Below are 27,202 nucleotides of genomic sequence, written 5' to 3'. Positions count from 1 at the left end.
ATATGAAATAAAAGCATTTTTTGCTATATACTTCTATTAGCAAATTAGCTAATTGCTTCTAGTAAAAGTTTGTATTTGTTTTTCTGTGGCATACTCACATATTCTGTGAAGACTTTGCGCTAGTACTATTACACCATGCCTGCTCAGATAGCTGGTGGTGGTGTATGTATTGCTTCTGTGAAGGTGTTGTGCTTGAATACTAGTGCACAGACCCTTACAGAATATGTGCGTATGCCACAGGAAAACAGTAATTACTTTTACTAGAAGCATTTTTGCTAATGGAAGTATATTGCAAAAATGCTTCTATTTCATATTGAAATGCATTCATGCACATTTAAAATTTGAACTTTTTACCCCTTTAAGCAAACATTATAATAGAAGTAAATTGTATCTGTATATTTACAACAGCAGACTTCTGCTGCTGTTTAAAAGTCAATAAAAAAATGTTTAAAAAAAAAAAAAGTAAATTGGAAAGTTGTTTAAAAGGCAATGCTCTGTCTAAATCATTAAAGAAAAAAAATGGATTTCATGTCCCTTTTAATCCTTACTAGCTCTCCTAGATATTTCCTCATTGTGCTGCTAGATCTCAGTAGTGCATTGCTGATGTGGAGCTAACTTTAAAGATACAGGAAACCCAAACATTTTCTTTCATGATTCAGACAGAGCATGCAATTTTATACAACTTTCAATTTTACTTATATATATATATATATATATATATATATATATATATATATATATATATATATATATATATATATATATATATATATATATATATATATATATATATATATATATATATATAAAATTATCTTGGTATCTTTTGTTAAAAAGCAGGGACATAAGCTTAGGAGCCGGCCCATTTCTGGATCACTATATGGCAGCAGCTTTGCAAGAATGTTATCCATTTGCAAGAGCAATAGATGGCAGCACTATTTCCTCTCATGCAGTACGTACTTCAGATGCCTACCTAGGTATCTCTTCAACACAGACTATCTTGGGAACAAAGCAAATGTAATAATATAAGAAAATTGGAAACTTTTTTTAAAATGATCTGCTCTGTCTGAATCGCAAATGAAAATGTTTGGGTTTCATATCCCTTTAACAAAGTGTTTAAACGCTTTGCATGGGCTAAATTCCTAGTTATATGCCAGCAACAGTGCAATATTAAAAAAACTGCTCTAACATTATAAAACATTATATTTTTGCCCTTTCATGTCCCTTTAAACAGATGAATGTTCAAGATATTTTCACGCAATTGTGGGAAATTTTAGCAGTGTCGTAAATCCACTATACTTTTTAATTATTATTAGAATTTTATCTTTAAATAAATAAGACATTTAAAGTATTTTAATACATGCACTAGAAAATACATTTAAATCGATCATTTGGTAGCCAAATATCGGTGTTTTTGTAGTCCGGAGACACACTCCTTAAAAGCCTCTAGCATTAGGTTAATCATATCTTTTTTGTTATGGTCAGTTAGGGGTCAAATATAAATTAGCTTGGGCACATATCAAGCAATCACTGTGCAGCGTTTTGGGTTAGTCATGGTTCTGAATACCACTAAATGTTTTTTTTCACTATGTACAATGAACCCTTTTATGGTAAATTATTGCCCTTTAAAGCTGGAGCACTGTTGCCCTTGCATACCTTTTAAACCAATGTTCCAAGCCCTATAAGCAACTTTTAGTGGTCTAAAATCAGCACTTTTTTATGCCCCTAGTGTCAGTTTCAGATCATGCACCTTTTTTAACTACAGCTTTATTTCCAATATGGCTTAAAGGGACACTGAACCCAAATTTTTCCTTTTGTGATTCAGATATAGCATGACATTTTAAGCAACTTTCTAATTTACTCGTATTATCAAATTTTCTTTATTCTCTTTGTATCTTTATTTAAAATGCACAAATGTAAGCTTAGATGCCGGCCCATTTTTGGTGAACAACCTGGGTTGTCCTTGCTGATTGGTGGATAAATTCATCCACCAATAAAAAAGTGCTGTCCAGAGATTGAACCCCAAAAAAAGATGCCTTCTTTTTCAAATAAAGATATCAAGAGAACAAAGAAAATTTAATAATAGTAGTAAATTAGAAAGTTGCTTAAAATTGCATGCTCTATCTGCATCACGAAAGAAAAAATTTGGGTTCAGTGTCCCTTTAAATTGTATTCTGAAACTATACAGAATCATCTTAAAGGGAAATACCAGGGCTTGATTATTGCAATTGCCTATGTGCTATGAGGGCCCACAAAAATGGTCCTGGTACCCATGGAAGAGCCTTGTCCCTACTATTAAGTAGGAGAAAATTGTAGAGATGACAGCTGCACAGCTGCAAGTTTACCTTTTGACTACATCTGCCAGATACCTTACAGCACTGATACTCAGAACTGTCAACAAGCTATTTTGTTGTTCTTAAAACCATGAAGACACGTCTAGCTCCTATATTTTTGCGATGACGTTTATATTTTGAACAAATTTGTCCAGCACTGCATTAAACTCAAATTTAATTTTGCATAACATATTTAATTGTACATAATTAAACAATTTTGCAATGCACTTATTTTTTATTTTTTTTGCCTCCTTTTTCTGTAATTTTAACTCTGCGAGTTGAAGTGTTTCCACTACCCCTTAAAGGCTGGAGTGCATTCCACAGAATGCAGAACTCTTGTGCTGCACAGTTATTGGTTGTTATGAAAATAATAATATATATGTGTGTGTGTGTTTGTTTAATTCACCAGAATGTCGCTTTAAACTAAGCTACCTTGCTATGTATTTAAAGTCTAATCAGTTCTTGTTTTATATAAAGGAGAAAATGAGGAAGATTGAAGACATTGTGAAAGATCACCTTATGTACCTTGATGCAGTGCACGAGTTCTCTGATTGGATGCACTCAGCAAAAGAGGAACTTCACCGCTGGTCTGATGCATCGGGAGATGTGGCTTCAATACAGAAGAAAATAAGCAAAATAAAGGTTAGAATAAAAAAATAAAAGGCAATAAAAATATTTAATGAGTGTGTTGATACAATCAGGCTACTTTATTTAGAAAAAAATAGGAGCCCACGTTTTGATGATTTTTTAAAGGTAATTGTGTTATATTTTATCCTCACTTAGAATTTTATACTGTAACATTTTTAATAGGGGATCACAATAAGACACATTGGGCACATTTAACATTTGACGGGTGGAAAACCTTTCTACCTGTCACTGAAGCGTGCGGGCAGCGGACATTATGTATGTCTGCTGACTGCATTTATAATTTATTATTGCACAAGAAAATCCTTGTCATTCAATCATCCCAAATGAACGAGTTTGTGGTGATTTAACTCTGTCACCTCCTCAAAGATGGTGGAAAGGTTAAAAAGCACGGGTTGTACGATGCTTCTTAAAGGGATAGGAAAGTACAAATTAAACTTTTTTTAATATACTTTTAAAATCACTTCTATTTTAAAATGTGCTTCGTTTTCTTGATATCTAATGTTGAAAATAAATATGCACATATCCTACACTAGTGGGATAATGAAAAACAGTGGAATCCAGCCTCTTGACAAAAATAAAACCTCATTATTGCTTCCACATCATGGGAAAAAGGATAAAGTTTCAAGCCCTATGTCTTAGGCATGACTAAGAGCCCAACATAGGGCTTGAAATGTTGTCCTTTTTCCCATGATGTGGAAGCAATAAAGAGGTTTTATTATTTTTGACAAGAGGCTGAATTCCATTGTTTTTCATTGTGTATACTGGGATTGGCCGTCCCTGATGAATCTGTGCCCCAGGTGGATGGGTGCTGTCTCCATTGAGAGCATTTGACTACACTAATGGGAGTTAGCTGGTGATTGGTGCTTGCATATTTGTCTTTTGTGATTGTCTAACTAGATGTGTTCAGCTAGTGCAATGCTGTTCCTTCAGCAAAGGATAACAAGAGAATGAAGGACATTTGTTAATAAACGTAAATTTGAAAGGTGTTAAAAATCGTATGTTCTATCCGAATTATGTTAAAAAAATGGGGATTCCTCCGAACCCTTTAACTTGCAGTTTACATTTCATAATAATAAATTATACAAGGTGTTTTATGTGCCTTTAAGTATGCTGCTGTTTATTTGTCCTTGCATCAAGGTGCACACTGTTTTCTTAGATCAGGGAAGTAGTTTGCTTACATCTGCTCTCAAATAGGTAAACCCTGCAAATTCTGCTGACACTATGCCAGCTGAATGACTCTAAATGCAGATACTGTATATATTATGCAAGCCAGGTTAAATTGCTGATATATATATATATATATATATATATATAAAGTACACATAAAAATGCCTTTAATGTTTCTTTATGTCTCAGTTTAGGGTCTACACTTGCTATGAGTTCCCTCTGGGTTTATAGCACTATATAATATTATATAATACACATTACTGGAATAATGTTAAATTGATTTTTTTATTGTTTAAAAAGATAGATAATGCATTTACTACCCATTCCTCAGCTTTGCACAACCAACAATGTTTTATTTATATACTTTATAACGTCTAAACCTCTGCCTGTTTTTAAGCTCCTGCAACCCACCTTTATCTCAGTGCATTTTATTAGCTTTTCACAGCAATACAGTGCTAGTTCATGTGTGCCATATAGATAACCTCCTGTGGATTTACACTCCAGCCAGCACTGATTGGCTAAAATGCAAGTTTGTAAATAGCACAGATATAAGCGGGCAGTCGGAAGAGGCTTAGATACAAGGTAATCACAGAGGTAAAAAGTGTATTAAAGAGACAGTCTAGTCCAAAATAAACTTTCATGATTCAGATAGGGCATGTAATTTTTAAAAAATTTCCAATTTACTTTTATCACCAATTTTGCTTTGTTCTCTTGGTATTCTTAGTTGAAAGCTTAACCTAGGAGGTTCATATGCTAATTTCTTAGACCTTGAAGGCCACCTCTTTTCAGAATGCATTTTAACAGTTTTTCACCACTAGAGGGTGTTAGTTCATGTGTTTCATATAGATAACACTGTGCTCATGCACGTGAAGTTATCTGGGAGCCAGCACTGATTGGCTAAACTTCAAGTCTGTCAAAAGAACTGAAATAAAGGGGCAGTTTGCAGAGGCTTAGATACAAGATAATCACAGAGGTAAAACGTATATAAATATAACTGTGTTGGTTATGCAAAACTGGGGAATGGGTAATAAAGGGATTATCTATCTTTTAAAACAATAACAATTCTGGTGTAGACTGTCCCTTTAATATAACAGTGTTGGTTATGCAAAACTGGGAAATGGGTAATACAGGGATTATCTATATTTTGAAACAACTGCAATTTTCAAGTAGTGCTATTGCTTTAAAGGGATACTGAACCCAAATTTCTTCTTTCGTGATTCTGATAGAGCATGCAATTTTAAGCAAATTTCTAATGTACTCCTATTATCAATTTTTCTTTGTTCTCCTGCTATCTTTATTTGAAAAAGAAGGCATCTAAGCTAAGGAGCCAGCCAATTTTTGGTTTAGAACCCTGGAGAGCACTTGTTTATTGGTGGGTGAATTTATCCACCAATCAGGAAGAACAACCCAGGTTGTTCACCAAAAATGGGCCGGCATCTAAACTTACATTCTTACTTTTCAAATAAAGATACCAAGAGAATAAAGAAAAATTGATTATAGGAGTAAATTAGAAAGTTGATTAAAATTGCATGCTCTGTCTGAATCGCAAAAAAGAATAATTGGGTTCAGTGTCCCTTTAAAGGGACATAAAAAGTTGGGCTAGAGACAAAATCTAATAATATGTACTTTAATTACTTTACCTGCAAATTTATACTGCAGTGCCTCGCCATTAACCCTTTCTTTTACGTTTCTGAATTGTACAGCTCTAACTCCCCCCACACAATTCCTTTTATGGTTGCATCTATATCCACCATTGATATGGTAGAATGCAATACTTTAACAGTCATTATCTTCTGGAGCATGCCTAGAAGCAAATAAACTGCTGTGAACTCAGTTGAAATGACTGTGTGTCTGATGCTAAACACTGATAATTGTGGGGGGGGGGGAGGGGGAATCACACTAATCAAGACAGCATGGCTTTCTAAGTAATTTTGCTTATTTTTTTAAATTATTTTAAAATACCAGCAATTTTAAAACATTTTTTTTCTACAAACTATTTTTACTTAACCCTTTTAGGATATGCACAGATCTCAACATGTTTTATGGCACTTTAATGTATAACTGACCTGCTCTATTCTCTACACGCTTCTATTCTCAGAGCATTGTTCGTTCCTGTACTTTTTATACTTAACAATTTATATGTTTCTGGGCCTGTCTGTATATGTAGTTTAGAAGACTTCAGTTTCCTTTTATGTAGTGCATTTGCATATTTTGCTCAACGGCTCTTCAAATGAAAAAAATATACAATGGCCCCTCATTTTAAGAAAATAGGACACCCCTTCTAAAAATAATCATTTATATATTGTGAATTGTTAGATATATCTTCCAAAACCTATAGTCATATTTTATGAGGTTAGATCAAAATGCAAAATAATTTATATCTTGTATCCTTATTTAGGGGAATTTACCACTTATATGATTTTGTCCATTGAACAAATAATAAAATATTATATACAAATGTTTTTGTAGAATGTATTGTAACCATAAAAAGATTTTTTTTTTCTAATAATTTTTCATTATCCGTAACTAATTCAGAATTGATCACATTTTATAATATGACATTTTATTCTATAAAATTGCTAATTATATATATATATATATTGGTAATCTGCATCAATAAATGTGAGCAAACTGCGGCCCTTAACAGTTTTGTTTAGTGCTAACTTCTACTCAAAGACAAAACAACTTTGGTTGCTATAGCAATGATTTTTTCCATTACAGGAGCTGATGGATTCCAGACAAACTGGAGCTGAACGCCTAAACAGAATTGAGGCACTGGTTCCTGCAGTAAAGCAGGACACCACGGCCAGTGGTTGTGAACAGATGGATGCCGAGATCCATGGCTATCAGGCAGACTGGAAACAGTGGGAAGACAACATATGTCAGAGCCAAAGTAGTCTGGACAGTCTTTTGAATCAAATGGCAATCTCAGAGCAAGAATACAGCGCACAAGTGTCTAAGCTGGAAAGTGATATGCAGGACTTTAGCAGACTGCTTGAGAAATGGGCAAAGAGGATGATGCAAGGGGAAGGCAAGAACACAGACAAAGAAATGATTGAATATTGGCACCAGCAGAAGGTGAGAGAAAGTCTGTTTGAAACACAAATGTAGACTATGCACACAACACACACTGTCATACAGATATACACACTGTCATACAGACATACACACACTGTCATACAGATAAACACACTATCATACAGATATACACACTGTCATACAGATATACACACTGTCATACAGATATACACACTGTCATACAGACATACACACACTGTCATACAGACATACACACACTGTCATACAGATAAACACACTATCATACAGATATACACACTGTCATACAGATAAACACACTGTCATACAGATATACACACTGTCATACAGATAAACACACTGTCATACAGATATACACACTGTCATACAGATATACACACTGTCATACAGATAAACACACTGTCATACAGATAAACACACTGTCATACAGATAAACACACTATCATACAGATATACACACTGTCATACAGATAAACACACTGTCATACAGATATACACACTGTCATACAGATAAACACACTGTCATACAGATAAACACACTGTCATACAGATATACACACTGTCATACAGATATACACACTGTCATACAGATAAACACACTGTCATACAGATATACACACTGTCATACAGATAAACACACTGTCATACAGATAAACACACTGTCATACAGATATACACACTGTCATACAGATATACACACTGTCATACAGATAAACACACTGTCATACAGATAAGCACACTGTCATACAGATAAACACACTGTCATACAGATAAACACACTGTCATACAGATATACACACTGTCATACAGATATACACACTGTCATACAGATATACACACTGTCATACAGATATACACACTGTCATACAGATAAACACACTGTCATACAGATAAACACAATGTCATACATATATACACACTGTCATACAGTTATGCACACACTGTCATACAGATATACACACTGTCAACCAGCTATACACACACTGTCATACAGATATACATATACACTCTGCCATACACATATACATATACACACACTGTCATACAGGTAAACACACTGTCATACAGATATACACACTGTCATACAGATATACACACTGTAATACAGTTATATACACACTGTCATACAGATATACATATACACACTGTCATACAGATATACATATACACACACTGTCATACAGGTAAACACACTGTCATACAGATATACACACTGTCATACAGTTATACACACACTGCCATACAGATATACATATACACACTGTCATACAAATATACATATACACACACTGTCATACAAATATACATATACACACTGTCATACAAATATACATATACACACACTGTCATACAAATATACATATACACACACTGTCATACAAATATACATATACACACACTGTCATACAAATATACATATACACACACTGTCATACAAATATACATATGCACACACTGTCATACAGATATACATATACACACTGTCATACAGATATACATATACACACTGTCATACAAATATACATATACACACACTGTCATACAGATATACACACTGTCATACAGTTATACATATACACACTGTCATACAGTTATACACACACTGTCATACAGATATACATATACACACTGTCATACAGATATACATATACACACACTGTCATACAAATATACATATACACACACTGTCATACAAATATACATATACACACACTGTCATACAAATATACATATGCACACACTGGCATACAGATATTCACACTGTCATACAGTTATACACACACTGTCATACAGATATACACACTGTAATACAGATATATACACTGTCATACACATATACATATACACACTGTCATACAGATATACATATGCAGTACACACATAAACACTGTCATACAAATATACATATACACACATTAATACACTGTCAAACAAATATACATATACACACATAAACACACTGTCATACAGATATTCATATATAAACACACAACACACACTGTCATACAGATATACATATACACACATAAACACACTGTCAGACAAATATACATATGCACACACTGTCATACAGATATACACACTGTCATACAGATATACACACTGTCATACAGACATACACACTGTCATACAGATATACACACTGTCATACAGATATACACACTGTCATACAGTTATACACACACTGTCATACAGATATACATATACACACACTGTCATACAGATATTCACACTGTCATACAGATATACGTATACACACTGTCATACAGATATACATATACACACTGTCATACAAATATACATATGCACACACTGGCATACAGATATAAATATACACACACTGTCATACAGATATACATATACACACATACACACATTAACACACTGTCATACAGATATACATATACACACACTGTCATACAGATATTCACACTGTCATACAGATATACGTATACACACTGTCATACAGATATACATATACACACACTGTCATACAGATATTCACACTGTCATACAGATATACGTATACACACTGTCATACAGATATACATATACACACACTGTCATACAAATATACATATACACACTCTGGCATACAGATATAAATATACACACACTGTCATACAGATATACATATACACACATTAACACACTGTCAAACAAATATACATATACACACATAATCACACTGTCATACAGATATACATATACACACATTAACATACTGTCAAATATACATATACACACAAAAAAACACTGTCATACAGATATACATATACTGTATACACATAAACACACTTTCAGAAAATATACATATACACAAATAAAATCACTGTCATACAGATATTCATATATACACACAACATACACTGTCATACAAATAAACATATACACACATAAACACACACTGTCATACAAATATACATATATACACATAAAAACACTGTCATACAGATATTCATATATACACACAACACATACTGTCATACAAATATACATATACAGTACACACATAAACACAGTCATACAAATATACATATACACACATTAACACACTGTCATACAGATATACATATACACACATAAACACACTGTCATACAAATATACATCAACACACACTGGCATACAAATCTACATAAACACACTCATACAGATATTCATATACACACAACACACACTATCCTACAGATATACATATACACACATAAACACACTGTCGATCAGAGACACTCATGAAAATGCACAGATATGCATGTACACTACACACACAGCCAGAGACACACATAGACATGCACACACATGGATACTTTATATAAACACTGAAACATACAAACACACACATGCATTAACTTAAATACACATGCTCAAAAAGTTTTCTACTTTGTATGTATGTATGTATATATGTGTGTATGTGTATATATATATATATATATGTTCATATAAATATGTGTGTGTGTGTGTGTGTTTGTATATATATACTGTGTGTATGTGTATATATATATATATATATATATATATATATACAAATAATCCAATGTGTAGAAGCGCCGTATAAAGCACGGTATGGGTGAGATGAGTATGCAATCACAAGGATGAGTAGGATTCTATAAAAAATACAAAAATCTTTATTCCAAAATTTAAAAGCATACAAAAGCAAATAGCCAGCAACAAACACTACCCTCAGGTAGAAAATAGAACAGGTTCACACGCAGACGCGTTTCGGATACACGATTTATGCAAGTAGTTTATCTATGGATATGAACATCTAATATATTACCTATTCATATAATACATTCATAAATTAATTAATCAAAATATATATCAACAAGTCAATATACTGTCATATGTAAAATGAACTTACAGATAGGGATGGGCGAATGTGTTTATATCCGAATTCGAATGTTAGAACGACTGTTATTGTAGAAATTCGATTTACATAATAGAATGTTGATAAGAACGAATATTCTTAAAAATACGATTTTCGAATGTTATTTACAGTTTTCGAATGTGACATTCGAATTCGAATGTGACATTCAAATTCAAATGTGACATTCGAATTCGAATGTTACATTCCAATATCACATTCGAATTCGAATATTACATTTATAAAACACAGTATTAGATTAGAAATACTATTTCGAATTCGAATGTCACATTCAAATCGAGTTTCACATTCAAATGGAATATCACATTTAAAACACAGTATTAGACTAGAAATACTATTTCAAATTTGAATGTCACATTCGAATTCGAATGTCGCATTCAAATTCGAATATTACATTTCAAAATTGAATGAATACATAGCTAAACATTCTATTATTCGAACGAATATTTTCAAATTTTATTGAAAAATTTGAAAACGAAAATTCAAAAATAGAATGTTAGAATGTTATATAAACATTCCAAATTCAATTTGAACGAACGAATGTATCAAAATTCGTTTTAAATTTCGAAATTTTAGAAACATTTGCCCATCCCTACTTATAGACTTAAACAAACTGCATTTATGTTTTAAAAAGAGAATTTATTTAAAAGACACATGTCAATCTAGTCTAATAAATGCTACAAAGTTTTAACTTAGAAACTTTAAAGTGAAGGTCAATTTGAAGCAAATGCACTGCACCCATTTAAACATGATCAAATAAGTATTAAAGTCGCTAACCTTATTTTTCCAAAAAGTTATTCATTTTGTAATAAAAGAGATATATTATACCTCCGTTTCATATATTGACTCCTCCCCTGCCACACTTCCTTCTTCGGCACTAGTGACGTAGCGAGCGGTCCCACAAGCTCACTACGTCACTTTCAAGCTCGTGCACAACAGCCGATTGAAAATGCGCATGCATATGTTAACCGCAATCACGCATGCGTAAAAAATTATTGTCTAATACATAACTAGTGTTCTGTAAATAAATTTGCATTAGGTGTATATAATCTGATCGTAAAAACAATAAGTTTGTTAAAATAAAGATTGTCTCATATAACATATGTTGGCGAAAGTGATAATTAGAATTCTGTTGCATGCAATAACATTTACCCGTTATTAGTATTAGAACGGACAGTATAATTTCCTTCCTTTCTTCTGTTGCGATCGATAGGAGTGAGTGACTCAATGTATTTAAAAGAATAATAGAGCATAATACGCATGCGCGTCTCATGCACAAGCATGAAGTCGATGACGCTTGCCGGGATTACACGCATGCACAGAAGTTAGAAATGACATCAGTAAAAAGGGGCAGAACGCCCCGGGGGTAAAAAAGGGATTGGCTATCACATCCTGAAAAAATGTCAATCAATTGCGGCAAGATGTCGGGCGGACAATAGAAGTAAAATGGAGGCGATTTAGAAGGTGAAAATTAAAATGTTCTGATGATTTGTCAAGATTTTGATGAATGAACATCAACCTTATTTTACATGCACAGTCTAAACCTGTTAGCGAGTAAGCCAGACTTGACCTTCACTTTAAAGGGACAGTCTACACCAGAATTTTTATTGTTTTAAATGATAGATAATCCCTTTATTACCCATTCCCCAGTTTTGCATAACCAACACAGTTATAATAATATACTTTTAACCTCTGTGATTATCTTGTATCTAAGCCTCTGCAAACTGCCCCTTTATTTCAGTTCTTTTGACAGACTTGCAGTTTAGCCAATCAGTGCCTGCTCCCAGATAACTTCACGTGCACAAGCACAGTGTTATCTATATGAAATACGTGAACTAACATCCTCTAGTGGTGAAAAACTGTTAAAATGCATTCTGAAAAGAGGTGGCCTTCAAGGTCTAAGAAATTAGCATATGAACCTCCTAGGTTAAGCTTTCATCTAAGAATACCAAGAGAACAAAGCAAAATTGGTGATAAAAGTAAATTGGAAAATTGTTTAAAATTACATGCCTTATCTGAATCATGAAAGTTTATTTTGGCCTAGACTGTCCCTTTAAGTGTATTATAAAATTTACACCCCTGTATTTGTCACAGAGTAAACTTCAAAGTTTTAACCATGAATAGAATGTTCCAAATACCCCTCCGTGAAATCAACTCACCCGGAGTTCCACAATGTGCGGCTATCATGGGGTTAACAACACAAATACCTCACTGTGTAAATCAAAAAGATTGTCTTTATATCAACAAGGCTTACCCCTCTTCCATACAAACTCACTTGTGATATTATACAGTCACGAGCGGCCAATCCTGGATATGCAATGTAGCTAGTGCTCACTGTGAGAGCGTAAGTCCTTGATAAAGTGCCGACACTGTACTCCCAGCACTGGCTGCGATGTTAAGAAACGCTGGGGCTCTCCACTCCGCCCCTATAAAAATAATCCACTAATGTAGCAAAAAGTAGGGTATCCAAAAAACATCACCCAGGAGAAGATATGTTAAGTTAAAATGTCCATTTTATTAGCATAATAGTTAAAAAAGAACATAAGGGCACAGCACAGAATCCACAGCTGCCCTTATGTTCTTTTTTAACTATGTTGCTAATAAAATGGACATTTTAACTTAACATATCTTCTCCTGGGTGATGTTTTTTGGCTACGGTACATTTTGCTACATTATTATAAAATTTAGTAAGTAGCAAATTCAATTTATTAATAAATGTAAAACAGATATTTACTGCTAAAGATGTTAATAGAAATTGTTTATGTTTCAAATGAACAGATCTACGTCTCTCCTTATATTAAGACCTTGAGGATCACTAGTTTGGAGATTAAAAATCCCAAAAATCTCTCTTTTATTTAGAAGCATTTCCCTGTCACCTCCTCTTTTCCATTTTGTGACATGATCTATTCCCTGAATAGGGAGGGAGGAGATATCTGAAGTGTGTACTTGTTTAAAATGTCTTGATACTGGAGTGTCTACATCTTTATCTTCTATGGACCTAAGGTGTTGTAGAAATCTTTCTTTCAAGGGTCTTTTAGTTTTACCTGTATACTGTATTTTACATGTTTTACAGGTAAGAACATATACAACATGAGTAGTCGCACAGTTGATGAAATAATTGATATCATATTCTTTTTCAGTAGTTTGGGACATGAATTTGTCACCTTCAGAAACGAAACTGCAAGTTTTGCAGATAGACCTACGACATCTGTAGAAACCTTTTCTCTTCTTGATCCAACATGTGTTTTTAATCGGTTTCAAGTCTGAAGGCGATAAATAATTAGCCAAAGTTTTTCCCCTTTTGGGAATAAAATCACATCCTGACTGCATGATGTCTTTAATGATTGAATCTGAGTATAGGATAGGTAACGATTCCTTAATGATATTACAAATTTGATTGTATTCTAAGCTGTACGATGTAATGCATTTGGGCTTATTCTCTCTCAAGATTTTGGTGTTAGATTTATAATGTAGTAGTTGATTCCTATAGCCTCTCTCCTTAAACCTTGTGATTGCCTCACTTGCTTGTTTTTTATAAGTCTGATATATATGTTCATATAAATATATGTGTGTATGAGTGTGTGTATATATATATATATATATATATATATATATATATATATATATATATATATATATATATATATATATATACTGTGTGTATATATATATATATATATATATGCCCTTAAGTTATTTACTTTACATATATATATATATATATATATATATATATATATATATATGTGTGTGTGTGTGTGTATATATCTCAATATATATATGTTCATATAAATATATGTGTGTATATATATATATATATATATATGTATATATATATATATGTGCACTTAAGTTATCTACTTTGCATATATATATATATATATATATATATATATATATGTGTATATATATATATATATATATATATATATATATATATATATAGATGTGTGTGTGTATATATATATAAATATCTACATGTGTGTGTGTATAAATAAAATATTTATGTGTCTGTATATATAGATAGATAGATAGATAGATAGATAGATAGATAGATAGATAGATAGATATAGAATAAATAAGACTCTCTACAAGTGTGTTTAACATTATGTGATATTTTTTTTACAGCTGATTTATTACATTTACAATGATGCTCTCTAAGCATTGTCAGGCTTCCCTCATGTCTTTATTTTCTGTGTTAGTCAAAGGAGCTTATTCACTAAAGATCTCCAACATTTAAGCGAATAGGCCCAGTATCAGGAAAGCCAAATATGCCCTGAGTAACTCAAGTAAGGCTCTCAAAGCCTCAGCAAGTCTAGACGAGGGTTAAATGTCCTCATTTTATTGTCCCTTTATCTCCTCCATTGATTCCCCAATTTTTTTTTAAAAGAAGCATTAAGCAGTAAATGAGCGCTGAGGCCTGAGAATGATATGCAGATCTAATTTTTTTAAAATATTAGTTTAAATAATGAAAAAATAAGTAACATTTTAGTCTCTATAAAGTAATGGGCGTAACCATGGTGTAAAAGGTTTTAAAGTCTGTTCTTATTTTACCTCCTATTCTGAGGACAGTTATAAATAACAGATAACTAATTATAAATGAAACTATTATACATTTATGTCTGTCAAACACACGTAGAGGAACGCATATGGTTTATATTCCTCCAGTTGGCCGTCCCTGATATATATCTTCTTAAACTGTTTTATATTCTGTGTACAAACGGGCTGCCTCATACAGCAAACAAATTCAATCAAAAACAGATTGTATTTGACAAATAAATGTGTGAAATTTGACAGAATGGATAGAGCCGAATGTGTATCCACTTAGCAACAATATCTAAATCTGTGTTATATTGTTTTTATAAAGATGGAGTATTTTCCAACTTTTTGCAATTGTATGTATATATTTATATACATATATATATAATTTTATTGTATTCTCTTTAAACATAACATTTTGTCTTTTTAGGAGGCTTTCAGTGCCCTCTCTGAAGCAGAGCACATCACTGATGACCTGAAGGCCCAACTGAATAACCTTTGTCGATTTTCCAAAGATTTGAGTGTATATTCGATGAAAGTGTCTACTTTGATCAAGGATTACAACAGGTAGTAATGTATACTGATGACATACGTTGGGTTCTGAGCCTACAAAACTGATGTTTTATCTGGAAAAAGTCAGTAGAAGTTGGTCAGACTCCACCTCAAGTCAGTGTTAAGTCAATGTGTTTTCGACTTGCATAAACATTACACTGACCTTGAAAGGTCGAAAAACAGCTAAGTTTTACAGACTTGTAAACTTTCTTGTGAAAACTCGAATCTGATATACTTTTTTTTTTTTATTAAAGCGATAGAAAGGTAAAAATTTAAATTTACATGGGTGCATTTTACGTTGTATTATAAGCATTTATCTAGTAAAAGTTATTACTGTTTTTCATACGCATAGGCATACTCACATACCCAGTGAGGACCGTGCACCAGTATTCAAACACTTTTCCTGCTGGCGGGTTGTATACATTGCTTATATGAATTTGTGCTTAATTTGTGTCATACAATTCACTGATAACTCTTTAAAGGTATACTAAACCCAAAATGTTTATTTCATGATTCAGATAGAGCATGCAATTTTAAGCAACTTTCTAATTTACTCCTATTATCAATTTTTCTTTGTTCTCTTGGTATCTTTATTTAAAAAGCAGAAATGTAAGCTTTGGAGCCGCCCCATTTTTGTTTCAGCACCCTGGGTATCAATTGTTGATTGGTGGCTAAATTTAGCCACCAATCAGCAAGAGCTACCCAGGTGCTGAACCAAAAACGGTCCGGCTATTTCTGCTTTTCAAATAAAGATACCAACAGAATGAAGAAAAAATGATAATAGAAGTAAATTATAAAGTTGCTTAAAATCACATGCTCTATCTGAAACCTGAAAGAAAAATGGGTTTAGTATCCCTTTAACCCCTTAACGACACACGTCGTACAGGGGACGTCATACACAAACTGGTCGGTAAAGACCAACAACATACCCTGTACATTGTTAGGGGTTTAAAGTGGCTTGAAGCGATGCTGAATGCTTCTAGCTGCTTTCAAGGTATTGCCATGATGCCTCGATATTGAGGCTTCACTGCAATTCCTTTTTTGGCACACCGATGCAGAGAGGGCCACTCTGTGTCCCTCTCTGCATCGGCCAGCGATGGTGCCGATCGTTGGTGGGTGGGAGCAGCTGCAGGGAGGCAGGTGGGCGGCCCATTGCTAGACTAGTTCCGGCCACTGTTCCTGGAAGGTGGGCGGGAGCTCGCCACTGACCGATTGATCTATGCAAGAGGGAGAAAGGAGAGGGTAAATATTATTTGGAATGGGATCTGGGAGGGGGTAGGATATTGAGGGGGGGCAGCTACACTATGGAAAAATGGGGTAAAAAAAATAAAAAAAGCAAACAGCTGCCAGTACCTAAAATGGCCACAAATAGGAAGAGGAGGTGACAATTGTTTTGATGGAGGAGGGAATAGAGCTTTTTGTGAGGGGTCAGGGAGGGATCAGGGGGTGGGTTGTGTCAGGTGGGAGACTGATCTCTACACTAAAGCTAACATTAACCCTACAAGCTCCCTAAAAGCTACCTAATTAACCCCTTTACTGCTGGGCATAATACAAGTGTGGTGCGCAGCGGAATTTAGCGGCCTTCTAATAACTGAAAAGCAATGCCAAAGCTATATATGTCTGCTATTTCTGAAGAAAGAGGGTCCCAGAGAAGCATTTACAACCATTTGTGCTATAATTGCACAAGCTGTTTGTAAATAATTTCAGTGAGAAACCTAAAGTTTATGAAAAAGTTAGCGATTTTTTTTATTTGATCGCATTTGGCGGTGAAATGGTGGCATGAAATATACCAAAATGGGCCTAGATCAATACTTTGGGTTGTCTACTAAATATATATATATATATATATATATATATATATATATATATATATATATATAAACACACATGTAAAGGTATATTCAGGGTTTCCTAGCAGATATCAATGTTACAACGTAACTATCACTAATTTTGGGGAAAAATATGGTTTGGAAATAGCAAAGTGCTACTTGTATTTATTGCCCTATAACTTGCAAAAACAAGCAAAGAACATGTAAACATTGGGTATTTGTAAACTCAGGACAAAATTTAGAAACTATTTAGCATGGGTGTTTTTTGGTGGTTGTAGATGTGTAACAGATTTTGGGGGTCAAAGTTAGAAAAAGTGTGTGTTTTTTTTTTCATTTTTCATCATATTTTATAATATTTGTTATAGTAAATTATAAGATATGATGAAAATAATGGTATCTTTAAAAAGTCCATGTAATGGCGAGAAAAACGGTATATAATATGTGTGGGTACAGTAAATGAGTAAGAGGAAAATTACAGCTAAACACAAACACCGCAGAAATGTAAAAATAGCCCTGTCCTTAAGGGGTTAAGAAAGTGTGGTGTTTAAAGGACCAGTAAATACAGCAGATTTGCATAATCAACAAATGCATGATTAAAAGACAATGCAATTGCACTTAGTCTGAACTTCAAATGAGTAGTAGATTTTTTTCTGACTAATTTCAGTTGTCTTTTTCCACTCCCACTGCATCATGTGACAGCCATCAGCCAATAACAAATGCTTATACGTATATTCTGTGAATTCTTGCACATGCTCAGTAGGAGTTGGTGACTCAAAAAGTGTAAATATAAAAAGACTGTGCACATTTTGTTAATGGAAGTAAATTTAAAAGTTGTTTAAAATTTCTGCTCTATCTGATTCATGAAAGTTTAATTTTGACTTGAGTGTCCCTTTAAATACTGGAGCACAGGCCCTCACAGGATATGTGTGTACACACAGAAAAACAGTAATAACATTTACTAGAAGAATTTTTGGTAATGCAACTATAATGCAAACATGCTTATATTTTAAAGTGAAATGCATCCATGTACATTTGAATTTAGCTGAGAACAAACTATTTTTATGTTAAGAACAAACTATAACACATCAGCAGATGTTTAGTATTTGACTTGAAATCTGACTTTAGATCTAAAGTTGGCTGGATTTGACAAATCAACTGTAAATGGACAGTAAACACTTCAAAATTACACACACACTCAAGATATCATGCTGTAGACTCCTGGTAGTTCCACCTCTGTGAGTCTACTGCTGAGGAAAAGCTTGGAGCGAGCAGTCACCTTCTGATAGGCAGAGCCGTTCATTGATATTTTAAAAAAGGGGGGGGGGGGGGGCTAGCAGCAGCGGTGGGAGGGCACTTTTGTGGTGAAATTTTATTGTAAAACTTTAAATTTAACTACTGCTTAGAGAACTATTGTAGATTACTGCAGCTACAGACCTTAATTGTACACATTTTCCTGTCTCTTTAATGACCCCTAATTAAATAGAATTGAATAATTGGGAGGTATGGTATACATAAATTAGCGCTTACAAAAATCATGCTTAGCGCTTACAGACATAACTGGCCTGTTCACCAGTAAAGTTAATTGTAAATTCTTTAGGGCTGCTATTGTCAAATGTATATACTTATGTTATGGGCCTAATCAACTGGATGATACAAATATGAACATAAATTAGAAATAATTTTCAGCAGATATCTAAATGATTTTTTTTTTTTTCATTAAGTCTTTGTTTACAAGCCTCAAAGGGCTGTCAAAATAAAGAGCAAGTCTTACAGCAAAGATTCCAGACAGCTTTCCGAGATTTCCAACAATGGATTGTAAATGCTAAAGTTACAACCGCGAAGTGCTTTGACATTCCACAGAGCATAGCTGAAGCTTCGGAGAGTGTGCAGAAAATACAGGTAACATTCTCTGACTTATTGATCATCTTCTGTTGTTCCTCTTTGCAAATCCCTACATTAAAATTACATTTAGTTTCTCAATTTACTTCTTCCCTCCCCCTCCAGCACTAATACACAACAGGATTTTTCACTTGTAAATTCTTCAACCTCACAAATGCAATCATGTTTTCAGGTCTCTCTTTGTGGCTGAAACTTAAATCCATACTCATTTGCACTTTCTACAAACCTAAAACCTTTGAAAACTACTATCTTCCTATAAGGAAACGTCCGGCCTCATCATTCCAATTAAATCTTCTTGCACTATGGCTCTATTGTCCCATATTATCCTCTCACTTGTCCATAACCCAATTCATTTCATTACTTTTTTCTCATTGAATGTGTCTTCTAGATCTGGGTTTTAAAATTCCAGTCCTATGGACCCCTAATAAGCCAGATTTTCATGATATTTTAACTAGAGCACAGGTGAAATAAGAACAGATGAGATCAGCTGATTTACGGACTTGACGGCTCTGAGATAAGATATCATGAAAACTTGGCTTCTGTGATGACACAAATTAACCTTGAGGGGTGACTATATCAAGGTAGCCTCATAATCAAGTGCTAATCGCAATAATTTCCAAACCTTAGTTGGTCAATTAGAGACCATTGAAAATATTTAAAATACATTTTGTCAAAATTGAAATTAAAATAAGATGTTGTACGAGTGTTTATGATTATGAATATGTTTAATATAGTTTGCTTTTTACATTATGATGTCTAAAGTTGTATATATATATATATATATATATATATATATATATATATATATATATATATATGGTGTGTGTGTATGTATATGTGTGTATATATTGGTTATATTTTAGAAATATATATATATATATATATATATATATATATATATATATATATATATATATATATATATATATATATATATATACAGTTGTGCTCATAAGTTTACATACCCTGGCAGAATTTATGATTTCTTGGCCATTTTTCCAAGAATATGAATGATAACTCAAAAACTTTTCTTTCACTCATGGTTAGTGTTTGGCTGAAGCCATTTATTCTTAATCAACTGTGTTTACTCTTTTTAAATCATAATGACAACAGAAACTACCCAAATGACCCTGATCAAAAGTTTACATACCCTGGTGATTTTGGCTTGATAATTACTAATATCCTATTAAAGTAATAGGGCAAAAGAAGGGGAATATAGCACTCCACCTCTATATGTAAGTTAAAATATAACCTTTAATATAGTTATACAAACGATCCAGAATAATCTGGTATCAGCCACCACTTTAAAAATAAATGTCTAAAAGCCAGGTCAAACTACATGTTTCCAAGGCTGTGTGCCTCCCTGTTTCCTTGCCGATAAACTGCTTACATTGGCTTCAGGTGACAGAGGCAAGAACAGCACTTGAGGTTGGTATGACTTGTACAGAGAAACAGTTACACAAACGCGTTTCAGCCTTAAAAAACGGCCTTTTTCAATGTGTTATCAACTTGTTCATTCGAGCAAACCAAACGCTATAACAGCGTGTATATATACCATATTAAGGAATTCATTCTCCAATACTGCCGCTCCGTGACTTAGCCACTCCCCCCTCCCATTTCCAACTTAATGGTTCAATTGGTTGGGACGGGGAGAGTGTGTAGGAGGAGGGATCCCATGGGTTATCTTTACTAAGGATAGGAACTAATTCATGTGCCAATATTTACTTCGAAGTACAGCCTCCAATAATGAGGTATAGCCTCTAAGCCTTATCACCTCCCCTTAAGGAATCTTTAGTTTCATTGGCTTCAGGGAGGGGAATATGTTGCAGAAGCAATGTTATTGGTTCCGTATCAAAAATAATGAGGCATAATCGGCGAGAGAATATTTAATATAATTCTCTATAGAGGAAAAATCATTGAATCCATAAACGTTTCAAATTAAATCCCTCTATACTGCCTGTCTTCAGATATAAAATCAGTTTGTGTATCCTCAAACTCCCATCCTTAACGTTACTGCGTCAAAATAAATTGGTAACTGACTGTAGTGCTATAGTACAAGTGTTTTTATCATACCAGTGTTTACCAAGCATTCATTGTTAATATTACAGGCAAGTAGTGAACATATTACATACAGCTCAATCCGACATCAGTCACATATCCTCATTACGTAACTCATTGATGTCCACTAAGATCCTGAGCTAACCACTTATTTCATACCTCGTAGATTTATAGGGACATTAAACACTAAATACATGCTAGATAGAATGATGCATTCAAAGAAAAGATTAGTCCATGAATAACATGTAGATTTATTTTTTAAAGTTTCAAGTGATAAAATAAGTGTAAAGTTTTAGTGTCTATAAAACACTGGGAGCTGCCATGTTGTAACTTGTGTTACCTTCTCTGCTGTGGCCAATTAGGGTCAGTTATAAATAGGTCACTAGAGTGTGCAGCCAATGGTTGTGCTGGATTTAACAGTGTTCTGCACTTCCATTTCTAACAGGAACTGAAAAGCTCACAATTTCAGAATGGAATTACAGGCAAAGAGTACAAAATAAATAATGAAAGTGTATTGCAGAGTTGTTTTATATATACAATTTATCATTTTATATTACCATCTCAAAGTGTTTAATGTCCCTTTAAGTGTTTCTTCTCATTGAAGGCATAATAATATATACTGTGACTTATATACGGGCAGATGCTTCCATTACACATCAGTCCCAACTCCCCTTTGTTACATGTATCACTAAATTCAATATCTTATGATCAATAACAATGTAAAAAAATCATAATAACAAACAGGATTTGTGTACATCAACACCTCTATTTGTAAGTAATGAGGTGTCCCATAGGATGGTGTCCGTGATTATGTATTTAAGTATGTATGGCAGTTAATTTCTATTGATACCACTAATGTTCAGATAGTCTCTCCTCTAGATCATATTTCTTAAAGGTCAATCTAATACATAAATAGTGCTATCAATCATACCATGCATGCTCTCGGGTAGAATAGGCAAATGCACTATAAGGCTGTATATGGTGTCAAATAGAAGTATAGATATGTATACATCTGGGTCCCATCATAAGACGGGACTACTGACAACATCAATTCCTTCTATAACACTCCACCATTACAATGCTTATTATTATTAGGTCAGATACTATTATCCGTAAGTATAATAGATAAGTTTAAATATCCTGTGATTGTTTAACTACTCGCTGTGTACTAAAAAACATCATTACTATACAGTTAATTCTATGCAAAATTGGATAAAAATACATCCCTATGACCATTAACTGAGGGCAACATTCTACATAGGTACTTAAATTACTAGAGAGATATATATAAATCTGGGTCCCATCAAAAGACGGGACTACTTGTGAAATAAGTACCCCATTAGTGTTACCATGAAATTTATTGGGTTCCCTTAAGATGGTATATATGCTCTATTGTTATTAGGAGCAGTAAATAGATGTTATATTCAAAGGAAGGTCCAGTAGTTATTGGATTCATTCATGCCATTCGACTTGACACTGTTCAATCGAAATATCCATTTAGTTTCTTGTTGCAGCAATTTAGTCTCCATGTTACCCCCTCTTATGCCGGATTTAATTCTCTCCCAACCCCAAAATTTTAAAGCTCTAGTGTCACCTCTGTGTTTGTTCAAGAAATGTCTTGCAACACTTGTTATCTTCTTCTTTTTGGATAGATCTGACTGTGCTACAAGAAAACAGATCACAGGTGAGGATGGTTACCTTTAATAGCCATTCAAACCCCTTTGTGTCAACTTGTGTGCATGTTATCAGGCCAAAATCACCAGGGTATGTATGTAAACTTTTGATCAGGGTCTGTTGTCATTATGATTTAAAAAGGTTAAACACAGTTGAATAATAATAAATAGCTTCAGCCAAACACTAACCATGAGTGAAAGAAAAGTTTTTGTGTTATCATTCATATTCTCTGAAAAATTGCCAAGAAATCATAAACTCTGCCAGGGTTTGTAAACTTATGAGCACAACTGTATATACATTTTTTTTTTATTTATTTTTTTATTATTGTTTTTTCTCCTATGTTTAGGAATTCCTTTCTGAAAGTGAAAATGGACAGCAGAAACTCAATGTAGTTACTTCAAGAGGTGAACTTTTGAGCAATATTTTGCCAGAGGAAAAAGTTAAAACTATACAACAGAAAGTAATTACTGCAAAAGATGATTGGAAAAACTTCATCTCATCTCTGCATCAAAAAGAATCCAATTTAGAGGTATATGTATAAATATATATATTTGTTTTGTTGTGTTTAAAACATACATGAGACAACGGTTGTGTCTCGTTAAGATCCCTCATTTTATTTCAAACTACTGTGGTGGCCACCTTGGAAACCCTGCCACCATATTTTTTTTTAAATATATTTTTATTAGTAATCAGCAAAGGATAAAATCAGAGGTGCCACACAAATACTCTAATGCGTAAACCAAAAGTGCTAGCGGTACTAAAGAATAATATGTAAATGGTTCAAAGAGGAGGATTGAAAACAGTAATCGAAATTGGCCGTCTATTCTCCACCCATATTTCATATAGTCATCACATACACATAAAAATAAAATGCATAACAGGCAATGGGAGGCAAATACGTTGAAAATATATCACGCAATTATTGAACACGGATACTGCAGTATGCTGCTAGGACAATACAAAACACTAATCCTTATAAGATACAACAACCAAAAAGACTGACACATAAAACCATAAGTAGTGTTTCAAGTCCAGAGCTGTATGTATTTAGCAAACAATATAGCTGTGGGGCCCCAGAAAGTGAACAGCGGACGTGTATAAGTTCACGAGTCCTTCAATAAACTTGCAAACCAGGCACTCAAGTGTTAAAAAACACGCTCTGGTATTGAAATATGGAGTTCTTTATAAGGTACAGTCAATACGATATTGAAATTGTGCTATGCGTATAGAACTAGTGACTTGTAACTTGTAACATATCATCCGTGACAATTCCAAAGGGGTTATCCACTTTGTATCAAGTGTGTAGTGATAATAAGATACATTTCCGTATCGTCAACCTTTTCACAGACTTCTCACGGGGTAGCAAGACTTTAAGCCAGACCTCACCTGTAATCCAACATGCTTCATTCACCACTGGACAGGATACCAATAGCTTTTATTCTGCGGTAATACAGCATATGCGGGTCGGTTGGTTGGCGTCTTCACTTGCCGTTGTGCTGCTATGCACCAAACACCCGTGGACAAATGCAAATGCTGTATCAAACAGTCAGGCAGTGCAAGAGCTCTATCAGGATTTGAATAGACAATCTAGGCAGATCTTCAGTGGCCCAATCGAGTGTCTGGCTTTTGGAGGACATGGCCAGATATTTATGGCTTGGCTTGGCTATTCCCACTTTCTACTGGTATATAAAGAGTGTGGAAAGCTACAAGTAAGACAACATGATGCTATCAAAATGGTTGGGGGGAAAACTATGGTTAAAAGCTGTTCCATTTACTCTGTGCTGCTTCAGATTTTACAAAAGTAAATCACATACTTTAGTAGTTAATATTTATAGTGAAAAATATACATCTGGAAATCTGATTCATGCCTTTGAAATTTCCTTTTATGATCGTTATTATTCAACTTTGCGAAAATATTGTGATCTGCCTACTGGCCGACAGATCATAACAAATATGGTGGTAATCATTAGGAAGTCTTATCTGTCCTAGTGAGTAACAAAGTGCGATAATATGAACTGGAGTAACTTGTTGGATGGTTCTCAAAATATATAGTAAAATTAGGCCAGTGTACTGTATTGTTAGCTAAACCTTTTGTAGTATTCTATAACAAAGCTAATGTTGCAATATTTGATGTTATGTTCACTAAATACAATTTTATTATTATGAGAATCTGTCCAACCTTTTTTTTTCTGTTACTTCTATTGTGTTTGTTCTAGAACTTAAAGGTCCAGATGAAAGACTTTGAGACAAGCGCTGAGCCACTTCAGGACTGGCTTAGCAATACAGAGAGAGTTGTGCAAGACAGCAATAATCGTCTTCATGACTTACCTTCTAAGAGGAAAGAACAGCAGAAGCTACAGGTACTCCGTTCACATAATAACCCTTCTAAATTGTTTTACCACAAAATAATCAGTTTGTTATACTCCATTCTGCCTTTACATACTAGATACACTTTTATACTTTAAGATAAGTAAGATATAATAACAGTATACTGTAAAATATAAAAATGTGTATGTGTGTTTGTGTTTGAATACATTATTTTGTGTCCACTTGCTTGTGTGTGTGTGTGTGTGTTACTCTTGTAACTTGTATGTGTGTCTGGGTGCACATGCGTGTGTGTGTTGTGTGTGTGTGTGTTACTCTTGTAACTTGTATGTGTGTCTGGGTGCACATGCGTGTGCGTGTGTGTGTGTATGCCTGCATACATGTATATGCACCATTGTATTAGTATTAATATCATGTCTCAACACACACACACATATATATACAGTATGTATATATATATATATATATATATATATATATATATATATATGAAGAGACAATAGCAAAGAGGTAATGCACATATAGTGTGCATTATATAAATCACAAATTATGTTTTATCAATTGTTAATTTTATATATACAGTATACAAACATAAGAAAAAAGTCCTGTAAATTAGTCAATATTACAGAAAAGACCATATAAACTAAAAATTATACTCCCTCTAGATATGAACACTGCCTTCCTTAATCTCTCCCAAGACCACAGAATACCAATACTTCTTCAGTAGGGGTGGTCTGTACAGGTTCAATGCTCACTTTTGATCTGCTCTCTGGTTATATGTGATTAGGGAATCACTATAGCGTAGCAAGTAATAAATGGTACTAGGACAAAAAGAAATACTCACAGGGAGTCAGGTGCTGATTTCACAATATTTATTCCATTAAAATCACAAGGATTAACATCTCTGTTGAAGAATCATGAATCAACGCGTTTCAGTGATACATTTGTCTTTTTCAAGAGCGGATTAAAACATTTCATAAAACACCTATTTAACATTTAAGAACCTAAATGTTCTTTAACTTTTGTGCTTAACTAACATTGTTTCTGGCTACGTGCTTGCTTCGTATATGTACCAATCTTGCTCTGCAGTTGTAAATATGAGACTAGGGACTAGGATTACAAGTGGAGCGCACAATAAATAACCAGACATTACAAGATCTCTGGTTCATTTTTAAAATGTGTGCAGATTTTAGGGGTTAAAGTTAGGGTATGTGAGGTGTTAGAAAGAAAATGG

At 33.7% G+C, this 27,202-nt stretch overlaps 1 protein-coding gene across 1 annotated transcript in view; it reads left to right on the top strand.

Moving 5' to 3' along the window:
- SYNE1 (spectrin repeat containing nuclear envelope protein 1) overlaps positions 1 to 27,202 on the top strand; it is a 780,519-nt gene that overhangs the window by 366,618 nt on the left and 386,699 nt on the right. Inside the window, 6 exon segments of the mRNA XM_053711805.1 lie at positions 2,811 to 2,975; positions 6,870 to 7,226; positions 16,062 to 16,198; positions 19,734 to 19,911; positions 23,990 to 24,172; positions 25,860 to 26,003. Coding sequence (XP_053567780.1) covers positions 2,811 to 2,975; positions 6,870 to 7,226; positions 16,062 to 16,198; positions 19,734 to 19,911; positions 23,990 to 24,172; positions 25,860 to 26,003 — 1,164 coding nt within the window.

Source organism: Bombina bombina, chromosome 4 (assembly GCF_027579735.1).
Source record: "Bombina bombina isolate aBomBom1 chromosome 4, aBomBom1.pri, whole genome shotgun sequence".
Lineage (NCBI taxonomy): Eukaryota > Metazoa > Chordata > Amphibia > Anura > Bombinatoridae > Bombina > Bombina bombina.
Note: the sequence above shows the minus strand (reverse complement) of the source record. Positions and strands in the feature narration are given on the sequence as shown.